Raw genomic sequence first — 15,551 nt, forward strand, 5'->3', positions numbered from 1 at the left:
GGAGGCCCTCCTGGAGGAGGGGAGTGGATTTAGCCTTGCAGTGCTTGATCCACGTTTAGGGGACACTGCCCCTGCCTCCCAGCTGGGGCCAGCTCATGGTCCAACCTCTTCCCTCTAGTGACAACCCAAATAGATGCTGTGGCTGGGATCGACTATCGTCTGGTGGCGCCTCCAATAACCACAGCTGAGAACCTGGACGGGCAGCTGAAGGTGAGGCTGACCCCAGAATCGCCCACTCACGCCGACCTCAGTCCCTCCCGGGGCGCCCCATGATCCTTGGAACCAGTCTCCCAGAGACTTACCCCTTCCTACCCGCCTCCCCCACCCTGCCACCCTGCCACCACTGCCCCAGCGTGCTGGCCTCCAGACACTGCCTACCCCCCAGGACCTTTGCCCTTGCTCTTCCCGCTGCTGGGGGTGCTCCCCCCACCCGACACCCACAGTCTCCCCGGCTTCCTGCCTGTCTTCATTCAAATAGGCCCTCCCTGGGGGCCTTCCCAGACCATGCTCCCTGAAATCGCTCCCTCTGCCTCCCCCACACCGCGCCCTCCCTCAGCAGCACTGATCACTAGCATGTGCTCGCGCACACGCACACACACACACACACACATTCTATGACCACAGAAGGAGCAGGGACTGCTTCCTTCATTGCCATACGTGCAGCTCTTGGAATCTGCGCATAGTAGGAGCTCAGTAAATGTCTGTTGGGCGGTCGGGTGGATGGAGCCTCATTCCATGCCCCTTACCCGCCTGCGCCACCTGCAACGGGACACATGGCCTTCACTTCCTCAGACACGTTCAGCACTGATTCCCACCCCAGGGCCTCCGTCCTGGCTGTCCCCTCTGCCTGACCTCCTGCCCCTCCCAGTGCCACCTCTATTCCAGCATGTCCCTGCTTAGCTCTGGCTCCCGAGCAACTGTCCCCACCGCCCAGCTAGATCTGTCTCGCTCCCTGAAACTCTCTCTGGATCAAGCTCAGTCTGTCCCTCCACCATGGGTGATTTGCTCCCTTGTTTACGTTTGTTTAAAACATATTTAATGTAAAAAAAAGAAAATTTAGAAACTGCAGAAGGACAGAGAAATGGGACTAAACAAACTGGAAGGGAGGAAGGAAGAAATGGAGGGGAAGGGAGGAAGGGAAGGAGGGGATCAGGTGGAGATTACCCAAATCCGACAACCCAGAGACGCAGTACACAAGGGCAGACTCCCCACACCCAGGTGCAGAAACACGAAGCCCCGTGTACAGAAATGCACACTCAAACATGTTTGCACAAGTCATATTATGCATGCTGCTTTCCAGCTGATGAGAACAGAAATGTATGAAGTGAACAGCCTCCCACACCATCCATGAAACACCTTTTTTTTTTTTTTTTTCTGGTAATGGGGTTTGAACCCAGGGGCCTTAACCACTGAGCACATCCCCAGACCATTTTATTTTGTCTTGAGACAGGGCCTCGATAAGTTGCTTAGTGAGACAGGGTCTTGCTAAGTTGCTAAGGCTGGCTTTAAACTTGTGATCCTCCTGCCTCAGCCTCCCAGGCTCCTGGGATCACAGGCGTGTGCCCCGCCCAGCTCCATGAAATGTCCTTTTATAGGCCATTCCATCTCCAGTCCACAGTCTGGGTTAAGGTGTGTGGACAGCGCCCCCACCTGGGACATTGGGACTCTGCATTTTTTTCCACGAACCTAACCAGTTGTTACCAAAACTGGCCTTTTTTGCCTGCCACGCAGTATGCCGACCACTGGAAGGATGAGTTTTGCAAGAGAATCATGCACGAGGTGACTGAGTGTGGGGAGACAGGAGACCGGAGCCCAAGTCTCAAATACGCCCCGCTGAGGACAGCGTTGGGGTATTTATGGGCTGGGCTCAGGGGAAGATGACTGGAGGGTACCTAAGAGCAGGTGCCACAGGTGGGCTCTAGAAAAGCAGAGAGGAAGGGCAGGTGAAGTCCAGCTGGGTGTTGGGAGAGGTGAGAACAGGTGTTGTTCAGGGCTTGCAGGGTTTCAGTCCTCAATGGTGCAACTGTATCTGAGCACATTCTCAACTGTTTCCTAGCAGTGGAATTGCTGGACCAAGCCGCATGCTTAAAACACACCCGCAAATGATACGATGCGGTTAAAAGATCAAAGCAAACACTGGGCACAGCGGAGCACACCTGTAACCCAAGCAGCTTGGGAGGCTGAGGCAAGAGGATGGCAAGTTCAAAGCTAGCCTCAGCAAAAGTGAGGCCTTAAGCAACTCAGTGAGACCCTGTCTCTAAATAAAATACAAAATAGGGCTGGGGATGCAGTTCAGTGGTTGAGTGCCCCTGAGTTCAATCCCCCGTACCAAAAAAAAAAAAAAAAAAAAATCAGAACAATTTGTAATTACCCCAGCAAATGGGAAGGGCCATTTACTTCCCCGGGCTCCTGTGCAGAGGTAACAGCTGACCCAAGGGGTGTGTTGACCTCCTGGGTCCCAGGATCTAGGCATTCACACACATGCATGTAAAAAACCTGTCTGGGTTTTGCTGATGACTGTCCTGCTCGCATTCCTTACCTAGCAGTAAGTGCTGGAGGTGACCCCTGGGCAGGACAGGTCCCTCTTCTTATTTTTAAGAGTCCTGTGGTATCCCATAGGAGGGGCATCGTGGTCACTCATTTTAAATGACCTCATGATTCAAAGACACAGAGAATGCTGCAGTCCGGGTACGCACCACCCAGTTGGAAAAATGTGACGTTTTGTCATGTTCACTCCTGATCTTTTTTTTTTTTCTTTTAATTGTGGAAACAACTCCTTGGACCCCTGCAGCCACCCACCCCACACACACCTGCCCCACTGCCCCTCACCCAGAGACCCAGGCTGACAGTGGCACGTGTACTTCTGGCGGGTGTTTTTATACTTTCATAGACCTTTACGTTTTACATAGGTGGTATCCTACCAGATGGACCCTTCTATAATCTGCCTTTTAAAGCTCAACATTATTTTCTCAGCTAAATTAATGATCTACTTTTGCAACCTGTGGTCAAATTGCTCTTTGGAAAAACAAAAAAGCATGTTTCCCCAGCAGCATCTGAGCGCTCTCACAAAAAATAGAATAGGAGCAGCTTAAAATGCACACGGAACTCTTTTCAAATTCCCCTGAGGACACAAGCAGCGCCTCTCTGTTCTTTTGTTGGGCTTCTGCACAGCTCAGTGGGTGAAAGCTACACCAATGTGGTGGTTAGGGGCGTGGGCACTGGACTCTGGGTGCCGGGGTTCAATTCCTGAGCTGTGTGACCCTGGGCAGGTCACTTGGCCCCCCTGTGCCTTGATGTCCCCTCCAGCACAATGAGTGGGAAGGCACCCTCCCCAGTTGAAAAGCTCCTGGAAATCAGCCCCTAGGAGGAGTCCGCTGCTGGCGTTCATTTCTGGTGATTGGCTTTTCCTCTGTCTGATCCGTGTTCTCGGCCTGTCTTCCCATGGGGTGGAGATGCTGTTATCATTTCTGCAGGATGCCTGGGCTTACTCTGTCGCCTCCACCCCCAGGGAGAGTTTTTCAGTCCGGCACACCGCAGCCCACCTCCCTTTGCCCCACCAGCGATGGCATTTCCCCCGGACCACGACCGCATGATATACCTGGGCATCTCTGACTACTTCTTCAACACCGCTGGGCTTGTGTACCAGGAGGCTGGAGCCCTGAAACTCACCCTCCAGAACCACATGGTAAGGCCACGGAGTGTGCGCACAGGAAGCACACCTGGATTCGAAGCTTTGTTTACCCTGGGGTTGAAGGTGGGAACTCTAGAGTCAGGCAGACCAGAGTTCCATTGCTGGTTCCAGTCCTTTGCAGCTTGGTGACCTTAGGATAGTCGATCAACCTCTCTGAAGCTAAGTTTCCTGGTCAATAACCATACCCTCCCCCAAAGAGCGTCCTGAGGGCTAAATGAGATACGAATGCCTGAGAGACCCCGGCTCAGGCTTACGCGCCTGTGGCTGGTGACGAGAAGTGAATCCAACAGCTCACGCTGCTGAGCACCGGGATGCAACAGACTGGGACCCAGGCTCAGCGTGGCTTCTCCACGACCCTCCTCCTCCTCCTCTGTCGCATACAGCGCTGGGTCTCACTCTGGGTCTCAGGTCACCTCTCTGTACATGAGGAAAGGGCCCTCTCTCCAGGGTCTGGGGACAGCCCATCCCAACTGGGCCACCCCCCTGTGGGGCTCCTCACGTGGCTCCTGCACCAGACATCGGATTGTGGGTAAGAAAGGCATGTGAGCTCCCACGTGCCCTGGTGGAAGCTGGAGACCCCCCATGAGGGCGCTCCACAGGCTGGGTATTCAGAGCAGAGTCCACCCGTCACTTGTTCAAAGGTGGGTGGGACCAGGGTCGGGGTGAGGCCAGGAAGCTCCGCTGCTCGACTGGAGGTGGCTGTCGTGGGCACCGACCGAAGGGCGGTTCCCTGGGTTTGGGAACAGATTGAGGCTTCTAGGGGCAAACGGTGAGGGAGTTGGCCATCACTGGCCGCGCCCATCCACCATGCCGATGGCTGCCGAGGCTGTAGGCCAAGGCGCCTCCGTCATATGTGGCCTGGCCATTGTCCTTCGGCACAGCCAGTCTCTCACCCTGCAGGCAGCATCTGCCCCCCATAACATGATCCCCCAAGACCTTCTCTCTTCTCTGCAGATGCCCAACGGATCCAAATTCCAACTGACAACCAAGTCCCTTGGAAACTTCCTTCCTCAGGTACGAAGGGCTCACTCTCCTGCAGTCCTCTCGAGAGGTGGCCTGAGGCTTCTGGAGAGGCTGAGGCCCCCTCCAGACCCAGAGGCGGACCTGCTGAGAGTGGAGGTAGCTTCCTGCAGCCCATCTAGGTCCAGAGACAGGCCGAGGCCGAGGGTGTTGGGGGGCCGCCCAGTCACTGGACAGGTGCTCACTGAGCGTCCAGCAGGGCCCAGTAAAGCAGGCCACGTGCCTGCCCTCCTGCAGCTCCCAGTCCTGTGGGGCGAGAGAACTATCATGCAGCTGCACAAGATAATGACAAAACGAGACAGGCGGGGATAAGCGGGCCCTAGGTGGGCGAGGTTACTTTGGTCGCAGAACTCAGATGAGCCCCCTCAGGCTGCCGCCACAGCCCAGCGGTGCTTCTCGCTGCTCCGACACTGGGAGATGGAGATCTGGTTCCTGGTGATGTGGCTTTAGACTCGTGTGGCCTTTCTTCAGTGCATGCGTCGGGGTGGATAGGGAGCTCAGGGTCCCTTTTGATAAGGGCACTAATTCTGTGAGCTCAGGGCCCCTCCCCACGCCTTCCTGTAACCCCACTCCCTCCCTTAGAGGCCGCGTCCCCAAATACAGCCACACCCAGGGTTCGCGCTCCGGCCTTGGAGTTTAGGGAGAGGGCACACGAGCCTTCCACTGTAACAGTCTCTGTGTGTGTTGGTCAGCTGTTGTCTCTGTCACCAAAAGGCCTGAGAGACCACGTGGAGGAGGTTAAGAGGCATTTTGGCTCAGGGTCTCGGGGTTTCAGCCGGTGGTCAGCTGGCTCCAGGGTAGACACGTCATGGCGGAAGGATATTGAGGAGGAAAACTGGTCCGCTCATGGCGCCGCAGAGCAGAGGGAGAGAGGGCGGGAGGGGAGGAAGGGCTGGGGACAAGACAGGCCCTTCCAGAGCACACCTCCAGTGACCGCTCCCTCCAACTCAATCCCACCTCCCAGGAGTCCGTTCGGTTACCAGTGGATTCATCCACCAAATGGATGAATCCACGGATGCAGAGTCTTCATCGATGCCTCAAAGCCCCACCTCTGAACCTCACGCCCTGGGAATTGTGCTTTCAACACATGAGCTTTCGAGGGACTTTCCAGATCCAAACCATGACATGGTGGCATCTCTAGAAATTTCTATATAGGAAAGTACTGGGGGGGAGGGGGATGTGTCTGGTAGGGTCCCAACTGAGCTATATCCCCAGGCCTAAGGAGGTGACATTTGAGCTGAGACCTGGAAGAAGGCAAAGAGCCAGGACAGGGAAGAATGGATGGACAAGCATTCAATGAGAGGGAACAGAGGATGCAAAGTGTTTTAGATGGCAAAGCACTTGTTGTATTTGAGGAGTGGAAAGAGTTCCCTGTGCCCAGAGATAGAGGACAGGGACAGAGGTGTGCGCAGGGAGGTCGGCCAGGTGTCAGGTGCCAGACCAAATGGCTATTTGAATCTATTCTAAGAGACATGGGAAAAACTGGAGATGTTTATGCCATGGAAGGGCAAATAGAATTCAGGATCATTTGTGTGGAATGTAACCCTCTTTTGTTGATTGTTCCTGCTGGGGGCTGCAGGTGGCCACGATGTTCCCCAACATGAAGGTGCAGCTCCAAGTCTCCGTCTCCTCCCCACCACACCTGACCACGCAGCCCACCGGCCTTGCCCTCACCCCGCAGCTGGAGGTCCAGGCCTTTGCCATCCTCCCCAACTCCTCCCGGGCCCCGCTCTTCCTGCTCAGCATGGTAAGCTGCTCCGGGATGAGTCAGGGCACCAGCACCTGCTCCTGGCTCCCAGGGTGCTCACCCAGCACCCATTACCTCTTTGTTTATGCATGCGCCATGTTCACCCTTTCCTTTATTCTCTCTTCTGTCAACCTGAAATGTGTCTACTGTCTCCCACTCATTCGCTCACATCGGCAGCCATTCAATCATGCATTTGTGCATTTTTTCACTCATTCATTCGTTTATTTACCCAATTATGAATTCACTCGCTTATTCACTACATTGCTGGTCAATCATTCGTGAGAGGCGCCACCTTCTCTGGTCCCTCCATGCGTTCGTGCATTCTGTCCTGCCTGGATCACACCTGTGTTGCCTCTGTGATTTGTTTGTATATCGTTGCTCCTTTCATTCATCGGTCCCCTGTTTATCCATGCATGTCCTTGCTTAGCCCTTCATCTGCAAAGTTGCTTGCTGCTCCACATGTTCGGGTTTCTATCCCATTGCTCCCAGCCCCATTCGCTCGTCTTGCCGCTCCACAGACACTTACTTGGCAGAGGAGTTCCTACAACAGCCAAGGGCTGTTTTATGGCTGGTGGCCTCTAGGGACGGGTCCAGATTCTCTTCCCATCAGGGGGCACTTAGAGGCAGATAAAATGGGTTCTGAGGGGGTCGCCAAGCTCAGAGCCCATGAATCAGTGAGTGAGCGTAGTGAGGCTGGCCCAGAGCTGGCCTGGACTCCAGCCCGGGCCTCTCACTTCACCCCTCCCAGAGTGCTTTGCTCCCAGAGCTGGGGGAGAAGATGGGAGTTGGCTGACGTCCAGAACACCTCACCACCCCAAAGCACAAGCAAGTCTCCCTGCTCCTCGGGGCCACCCAGCCACGCAGGGTTCTCTGCAGAGCCTTCGAGAAGCTGGGTCCCCCTCCCCCACTCGGGGAACTTGCAGTGCCCCCGCCCAGCTCAGGGCGTCATCCAGGGTTGTTGCTTTGCAGACGGCGGATGCTGTCGTGGAGGTCGGTGCCAAGTCCAACAGGCTCGTTGGCGAGCTGCAGGTGGACCGGTAAGCGGGCCGCCCGCCCCTCCCTGGGGTCCACTGAGAGCAAGGGCCTTGCCAGGTGCCAAGCTCATGTCCTTGCTTCTGTGTACCCATCACCTGTGCCATGGGCACAGTCTGCCCGTTCATAGACAGTGAAGCGTGCTCAGTGACTTGCCCGAGGTCACATGTCATAGATTGACCAACCAACTGAGTTTGCCCAGAAAATGTCTGGGCTCTAGCACTGAAGTCTTGCATCCCAGGACACCTGTCAGTCCCAAGCCAGCATGTGGCTTGGGAGTGCCAGCTGAGGCCCCATGCCACACAGCAGTGCTCAGTGCCCCACATCCCTGGCCTTTCTTGGCACTGGGAAATCCCACTTCAACTTCTGCCCCCATCCTTGGGATCTCAACACCCAACCCCTGCTGGCTGGGTGACAGTCCAGAGCCACATGATATTCTCGGGACTGGGTTTGAATGCCAGCACTGGAGGTTATGGATGGGGCTCTGACGGGAGGCTGCTGGCATTTGAAGGGCAAGCACCAAACTCCCCACACTCCAACTCCCTGGCTGCTCAACGAGCCTGCTAAGAATTCCTGGCCCACACCATCACTGTGAGGGTTAAATGGGTGATTCATATGGGGGAAGTGCATGGAGCACTTTATAGGATATAACAGGTGCTCGATTAACAGAGGGGCCTGAGAAAGAGACGCACATAAAGAAATATGGAGAGAGCCAAACAGAAAGAGGGAGATACTCAGAGAGGGACAGAGAGACACAAGGAAGGAAAGGCCTGGAGAGAGAGAGAGAGAGAGAGAGAGAAAGTCCATTAAGAGGGAGCCACAGAGAGACATAGAGGGAGGGAGGTGGGAGGGACCAGAGACGTGACGCCCTGACACTGAGTCCCAGGCGCAGCGCCTGCCCCTCATCAGGTCCAGCTGTTTGGAATGCGTCTCGACCCACATCCGCCTTCTCTCTGGCACAGAGCTGTCCTTCTTAACCTTGAGATCAGTCCCTGAGGTCTACACGCTGCTCATTTCTCCCGGCATCGTTTTGACAAGTGTTACTGCTTCGGAAACGTGGATTTAATTTGCCTCGAAACACCCACGGGCCTCTCAAGTCAGGAGCCGGAGAGGCTGCAGCTGGGTGCAGCGTCGACTCTGGAAAATGGGTGGGGCTGGGGGCTGGCGTGAGGACCATGGGTGTGGGTCCTGAGCAGGGACCAAAAGCAAATCTTTCAACAGTTTTTTGTTTTGTCCTGGCTTTGAACCCAGGGGCTCTAGAGCATGAGCTACATCCCCAGCCCTTTTTATTTTTATTCTGAGACAGAATCTTTGGCCTCAAACTTTGGATCTTCCTGCTTCAGCCTCCGAAGTCATTGGTCAGGAACGTGTCACTGAGCCCAGCAAGTTTTTTAAAATTTGAAGAGTGTTAGACACAACAGGGCTTTGGCCTCCAAGAGACCTTTTGGAAATCCTGCTTCGCTAATGGTTAGCTGTGTGGCCTTGGGCAGGTTGCTTGGCCTCTCTGAGTGTCAGTTTTCTGATCTGTAAAATGGCAACATGGCCTTTGCCTTTTGGAATGAGACGGGAATTCAGTGGGGTACAGCACTCAGCATAGCAGGTTCCAGAAGCAGCCCTGTGTTTCCCACAGGCCATCAAGGCAGGTGCCTAGAATGTCCCAGGCTTTCAGGCAACAGGTGACCCAGGCGTTCAGATGATGTCCTTAGGAGTCTCCTCTGCCGTCCCCTGTGCTGGCCTCGTCTCCTGCACACTGTCACAAAGTGGAAGCTTCCTATCTGGCTGTAGAAAACAGCACCCCGTGCCCAGTATTCCTAAAATCCTGAGACAAGTCTTGCTGGGCCAGCAGGGGCCCCAGGCCCATCCTGGACCACACCCCATGGCCAGGCACCCAGGGGCTCTGGGGGGTCAGCAGCCCTCACTCTGCAGGGAACAAGTGCCTCTACCCAGGGAGAGCATGGCGCTGTGCCCGGAGGCGGGGTGGACACCGGCGGGGAGCCAGGCGGCCTCCCTGCACGGCCCTCCCCCCCAGGTGTGCACACCACGGGTGTTGGTGGTCTCACTCTCCCCTCGCTCATTGCAGGCTGATCCTGGAACTGAAGCACTCAGACGTTGGCCCCTTCCCGGTGAGTCTGAGGCCCTGGGCCGCTCCTTCCTGCCCTGACCTTGGGGTGGGGGGTGTCACAGGCTCCTGACCTCACTTAGGAGGCCACTGGTTCGTTTGTATATAATGCAAATGAACGAATGGTTCAGGAAGGTTGAACTGGAGTCCCTGCTCCAGCCTCCAAACCAGGAGGCCGTGGGAAGTCCCATGCCTTCTCTCAGATCCAGACTTTCCTGGCCTGAGTTAGTGTGTTGAGGTTTAAATGGGACTAAATACGCACAGTCTGTTACACCGCCCCCCCCCCAAAAAAACTCCACAAATATTTGTTGGAAAAATTAATTACTTTATTGAGCACCTACTATGTGCCAGGTGCCTTTCTAGGTGTGGCGGTATACTGAGCCTTACACAGTAGTGAGGAGATGGGACAATAGGGAATGAAGGTTGTTTCCATCATGATCAAAGCTACGAAACACAGAATGGGGGTGGGGAGGACAGTGAGGGAGAGAATCCGTCTCCAGTGCTCTGGAGAGCATCTCCTTAGGTCCCTGAGATGCACCCCAAGTCCCCATCACAGAGTCTTGGAAGCCACCCGGCCCCAGGAGTCAGACCTTCGCAAACTCCTCTCCAAATCTGATCAAACCCAGCCAGCCGTGTCCATCCGTGAGATCACAGCAGGCAGAAGGCCTGAAAGCAACCTCGGAGTGTTTCTGCGGGTTTTCCGGGGCCCATGCTTCCTCCAGGGCTTGGTTGTCAGTAACTGACTTCTGCTTCAGCAGAAAATAAAAACGTGAATTTCCCAGAACTCAGACAAAGGAGGATGCCACATTTGTGAGCCCAGGGAATTACAGCCCAGGGAAGGAAACTCAATTGTTCCAGAAATGAAAACATACACATTTACAAGTTGTAAATGTCACCTCTGTGGTCAGTCATCTTGACGGCTTCACATTGTTTTTGAATTTTTTTTTTTTATTACTGCCAAAGCAAAAAATATCCACTATAGAGCATTCGGAACCTACAGATTTACCAAACATGGAAAATAAAGGTCAAGGGTAATTTGGAATATACCCTTCTTGACCTATTGCTCTGCCTATTGAATTAAAAATGACATGTTATGAAAGGGCCTGGTGGCACAATGCCTGAAATCCCAGCTACTCAGGAGGCTGAGGCAGGAGGATCACAAGGTCAAGGCCAGCCTCAGCCACTTAGCAAGACCCTATCTCAAAATAAAAAATAAAAAGGGCTGGAGACGTGGCTCAGTGGTTAAGCGCCCCTGGATTCAATCCCCAGTTCTCACAAGGAAAAACATAATGGCATTATGTGGGCTGGGGAGATAGCTCAGTAGTGATAGAGCCCTTGCCTAGCATGTGTGAGATCCTGGATAAGATCCCCCGGTTCCAAAAAGACAAAACAAAACACACAGGCACCCAAAGGCATCAGATGACTTCTATAGCCACCTTTTCCCTCAGATGGAGCATGTCTCTGTGCCTGATGGTCGTATTTCTGTATGGACTTCCTTGCATCAAAATACCATTCTTTCTCTCAATTGACTCCCCTCTTGTTGGACATGTAGGTTGCTCTCAGTTTATGGAGTTACTTTCTTCGCTGTGGTTAGCATCTTTGCTAGATCATGTCCCTAGCATACATACCTTGGAGGCACATGTGCTGGCTGCAAAGATGCACACATTTTTAAGACTTTTGATGAACATTGACCAAATAACCCTCAAAAAGACTGACTGCATCTGCCCTCTAGCCTGCAGTGACTTTTTTTTTTTTTTAAGCAGAGGTTTGGGGCTGTCCTTCCTCATCATCTCTGTGGATGCACCTTACAATTTAGAACCGGCTTTAGCCCGGGAACCTGAGAACAAAGAGATCACCTGAGGCTTCTGTCGGGCTGCCGCTTTCCTTGCTGGGCGCTGCTGAGGGCCCTGGGTGGGGTGCGGGGTGCCTGACCATGTGGGCCTGTTCTCCTGGTGTCCAGGTGGAGTTGCTGCAGGCTGTCATGGACTACATTGTGCCGACCGTGCTGCTGCCCAAGGTCAACGGTAAGAAGCCCCAGAGAAGGGACTGGCTTTTAGTCCTGGGGAAGGAGGGTGGGGTTGGCAGTCTGGGGGCACCTCATGCCTGGCCCAGCTGGGAGGCCATATGAACTTCAAATGGCCTCTGACCCAGAAAAGGGGTGGAACCCAGAAATTCCTACTGTGCGTCAGCTGGGATTTCCGCCAGTCCTTACAGCGGCCTGGTGAGATGGGGATTGTGAGCATCTCTAGGTTTCATGGGAGGAAGTGAAAGATCAGAAGGGCTAAGTGACTTATGTCAGGTCACAGAGCAGGCGACAGGTCTGATCACAGCTCTGAAGCCAGAGGCTTTTTCCAACTCTGGGACAAAGGCTGGAGAGCCTCCTGCTAACCTCTGCTGAGAGGTCACAGCCACAAAGCCATAGGAACTTGTGGACACCTGCCTCTCCCCTTGGGGAGCCAGGGGCACAGGGACCCGCGGAGGCGCACTCATGTGTGACCGGGACATTTGGAAATCATACACGAGGCCAACCAGATACTCCATAGAGAAAGAGCTAGCCGCCCACCTTGACACCTAGCTTCGTGGAGACCCGGGACCGACTGGAATTTACAGTTGTCTGAGCTCAGTCACTGTGCACGCGTGGGGAGAGGGGCCCCAGCCGCCGCCCTCTCCGGCTCCACCCTCGGCAGGGGGGATGCACGCACATGCGCAGAGACGCCTCTCGGCCAGGGCCCCGCCCCGCCCACACCCCTGCGGCTGCCCCTTGGTATATGCACCGAGGCCCGCGCTCCACGCGGGTCTAGGAGGTGCCTTGGGACCAGTGGGGGACAGCAGCGGGGGTGGGGGCACGCCATGCCAGCCCCTCCTGGCCCTCACTGTCCGTCGTCTCCATCACAGAGAAGCTGCAGAGAGCCTTCCCTCTGCCCATGCCCGCCCGGGTCCGGCTCTACAACCTGCTGCTTCAGTCCCACCAGGTAAGTCCCTCAGGTGTCCCGACCCCACCTAGCCCATAGCAACATCCTATGGTCGCCCCAAGTCCTCAGTGCCAAGCCAAGCCCGCCTCCTGTGCTTTCCACCCTCGCAACCCTGGCGTGGGGGCGCTGCCAGTCAACAGAGACGAATGACAGAAACTCAGAAAAGCCACCGGCATTGACCCAAGTCCAGCTTCAAAACCAGGCTCCCCGTTTTCCCCCACCCCACTCGATAACCACCTCCGTGCGTGGCCAGTGCGTCTTAGACGGTGGGCGCCGGAAGTGCTTCAGCGGTGTTCCCTGCCTCCTTTTGCATCCAGGGTCCTGCTAGGCATGGTGGGGTGGGAGGTGGGGTGGGAGGTGGGGTCCAGCGCCTGGTGGATTGAGAGGCAGCAAGGAGGCCCCTGCCGGCCCTCCACCTGTCCCCGGATGCCGGGTCTCCAGGCCCTACTCCTGGTTCCAAGCTCTGCCCGGGGTTTTGCAGTGTCCCGTTTGCTCCCTACATGCTGAAGGTCTCCCCACTCTTGACTTTCCCTGCTCACGCTCAAGCCCCTCACCTCACCTGTCACCTCTGGGTCACCCAGAGTCCTGGCCACGTGCCAGCCTCCTTAGTGTCCCTAAACTCCTGCCTCTGGCATTTGTCATCTTTTCCACTTTTCCACCCTCAGGCCCCTTCAGCCCAGCACATCCCAACGAAGCCCTATCTCCACAACAAAGCCATCACCCAGGGTCACGATCCTGACACCTTGTGGCCCTCCGGAAGCCCCCCATCACTCTGCCTCCTCACTCTCTCTAACCCCCTTGTCCAGTCAGTGAACCCCCAATATTTTAGAGCAAGGAGCTGATGGGCTTTTAGAAACAGGAAAAATAACGGAGAGAGCGGAGGAGGAGGAGGAGGCAGCCGCCACGTTGCCCACATTTTACCAAGTTCATCATTTAAAAAAAAAAAGAGAGAGGGAGACCCCTTGGCGCAATTTAATTTCTTCACTTCTGAAAGTTCTGAGTGAAGGGCACAAAGGAGCAGAGAGAAGTGGTGTTGCAGCCTTGATTGGAACAGGGACTCCCTGGAGCCGCCACGAGGCAGGGATGACAAATGAAGGCTCCCAGACAGCCCAGGGGTCTCTGCCAGAGAAGGAGACAGCTGCCAGGGAGGCAGCGGTGGATCCCGGGGTTGGCAGCTGCTGACGTGTGGACCCCAGTGCAGACCCCGGTGCCCCTGCTGGCTCCCGCATTCTGACAGCAGACAGGCCCCACTTGGCTCTCTCCCGCCCAACAGACAGGCTCCCAAAGTCTCCCTCTTAAAAACCCAGTCGCCCCCAAACTCACCCAGGTGCTGACGACACTCCATCTCTCCCCAGAATTTCCTGCAGTTTGGAGCAGACGTTCGCCTTGTGTGAAGTCACCTGGGGTGCAGCAGGGTAGGGGCCATGGCAGAGGCCACCTTTCTCCAGGGAATCCTTGCTTGATCTTGACCCAGTGCCCCTTGCAAATTTCTCCAAACTCAGATCCAGAAATGGTCTAAACATGGGAGACTGCTCATTGGAAAAGAGTGTGATGCATATTTCAGGGTTTCTGAGCCCCTTTCAAAGTTGTTTTCACAATGTATCCTCCAAGAATTGCATTTTGATTGTAACCAGATTCCACCAAAAAAAGGAAAAAAATGCAAAAGAAACAAACACCTGTTTTTTCTGTGGATTCTCGTGTTGGTACTATTTTTATCTTTTTAATGTTCATTCATTCCCTCATTGTCTATAACCAGTATGGTCAGTAATGCCTGTGTACAGCTCAAATACAACCGCCTCTTGGTTTCTACGATTAATATCTTGAGTCCCCTGCTATGCCTACATGACCAGAAAGTGTTCTTGGGGTTCTTTCAGTTCAAAGGGAGGGCGCTTCCTCGGATCAGCCCACGGGGCTGTTATTCCTGCTGTTGCCACAGGGTGTCGCTGTTTAACGATGATCCTGCCCCGCCTACTCCTGTGGCGCCCACGCTGGGACTGTGGCTCCTGTCATCCCCACACGGTGTCGCTGTTGAACAGCTGTCCTGCACAGCCCGGCTTCCTGCAGCACAGGGGCTCCAGTGTGATCACGGCTCTCTTGGTCCAAGCCCTCCTGCTCAGTCGTTGTGCTCACTGTGGAACACTGGACCAGGGAAAAGAGAGCATCCTTGGGTGCATTTCCCTAGGACTCTCCCGGCCCCGACATGGAAGCCAGATCCCCAGCCCAGACTGCCTCGGACCTGCGGTGGATGTCCTGGGGGACTTTGGGCCATTTCCCACCATGATACATCTGTGGGATCATCCCAGCCATTAGGTGGACTTCCTGATGGCCCAGCAGTCCTAGGAGGCCTCTGAGCTGGGGACATTTGATCTGAAACTAGAATGCACAAGGACACACGGATGGGTTGAAGCAGGTGGGGGAAGACATGACCAAATTCAGTTTCTAAAGTGGTATTTTTGTGCCATCTGAAAGCTTTGGAAGGATACAAATGGAAAGGGGCCCGTGCTCATTAGGAACCTAATTCGTTATTCAGACTTCAGCCAGGCTGGCGATGGTGAGGATGGAGAGGTGCTTTTGTACTGAGGAAAAGCAGATGAAGGCATTTTAAAGGAAAATGCACTTAAGTCAGTTACCATTGGTTCTTTGCTGGAGTTGAGGCTGTAGGGCCACAGGGGAAGGACGACTGTTGATCAAACACTCCTGGGAGCCAGCACATCTACCCAGGGGGGACTTGTCCAGTTCTTTTGGATTGAGTCTTTCTCCTCAAATTACACAACTGGCCCGTGGCAAAGCTGGGATTCTGATCCCTTTGCCATCAGAACCCACACTCTTTTCACTCCCCATAGATGTCAAATTACTGTCTTTTCAAGGGTTTGGTGTGTTTAAGGCAGGACTTCTGTGTTCAGTTGCATAGGTTGTGTACTGTGCACTATAAAAAGGCACCAGTCTCAGGAAACAAAAATCCCTCTCATT

At 54.6% G+C, this 15,551-nt stretch overlaps 1 protein-coding gene across 3 annotated transcripts in view; it reads left to right on the forward strand.

The window, feature by feature from the left end:
• BPI (bactericidal permeability increasing protein) overlaps positions 1–14,273 on the forward strand; it is a 29,293-nt gene extending 15,020 nt beyond the window's left edge. For 2 of the 3 annotated variants that reach the window (XM_079128212.1, XM_079128210.1), the window contains exons 7-15: positions 119–210; positions 3,509–3,685; positions 4,646–4,705; positions 6,291–6,458; positions 7,428–7,495; positions 9,571–9,613; positions 11,570–11,633; positions 12,505–12,581; positions 13,247–13,930. In XM_079128212.1, the coding sequence (XP_078984338.1) occupies positions 119–210; positions 3,509–3,685; positions 4,646–4,705; positions 6,291–6,458; positions 7,428–7,495; positions 9,571–9,613; positions 11,570–11,633; positions 12,505–12,581; positions 13,247–13,423 (926 nt within the window). In that variant the 3' untranslated portion in view covers positions 13,424–13,930. The other variant, XM_079128211.1, reaches the window with a different exon arrangement.
• The last annotated feature ends 1,278 nt before the right edge of the window (positions 14,274–15,551 follow it).

Source organism: Sciurus vulgaris (assembly GCF_902686455.1).
Source record: "Sciurus vulgaris genome assembly, chromosome: 2".
NCBI classification, from domain to species: domain Eukaryota; kingdom Metazoa; phylum Chordata; class Mammalia; order Rodentia; family Sciuridae; genus Sciurus; species Sciurus vulgaris.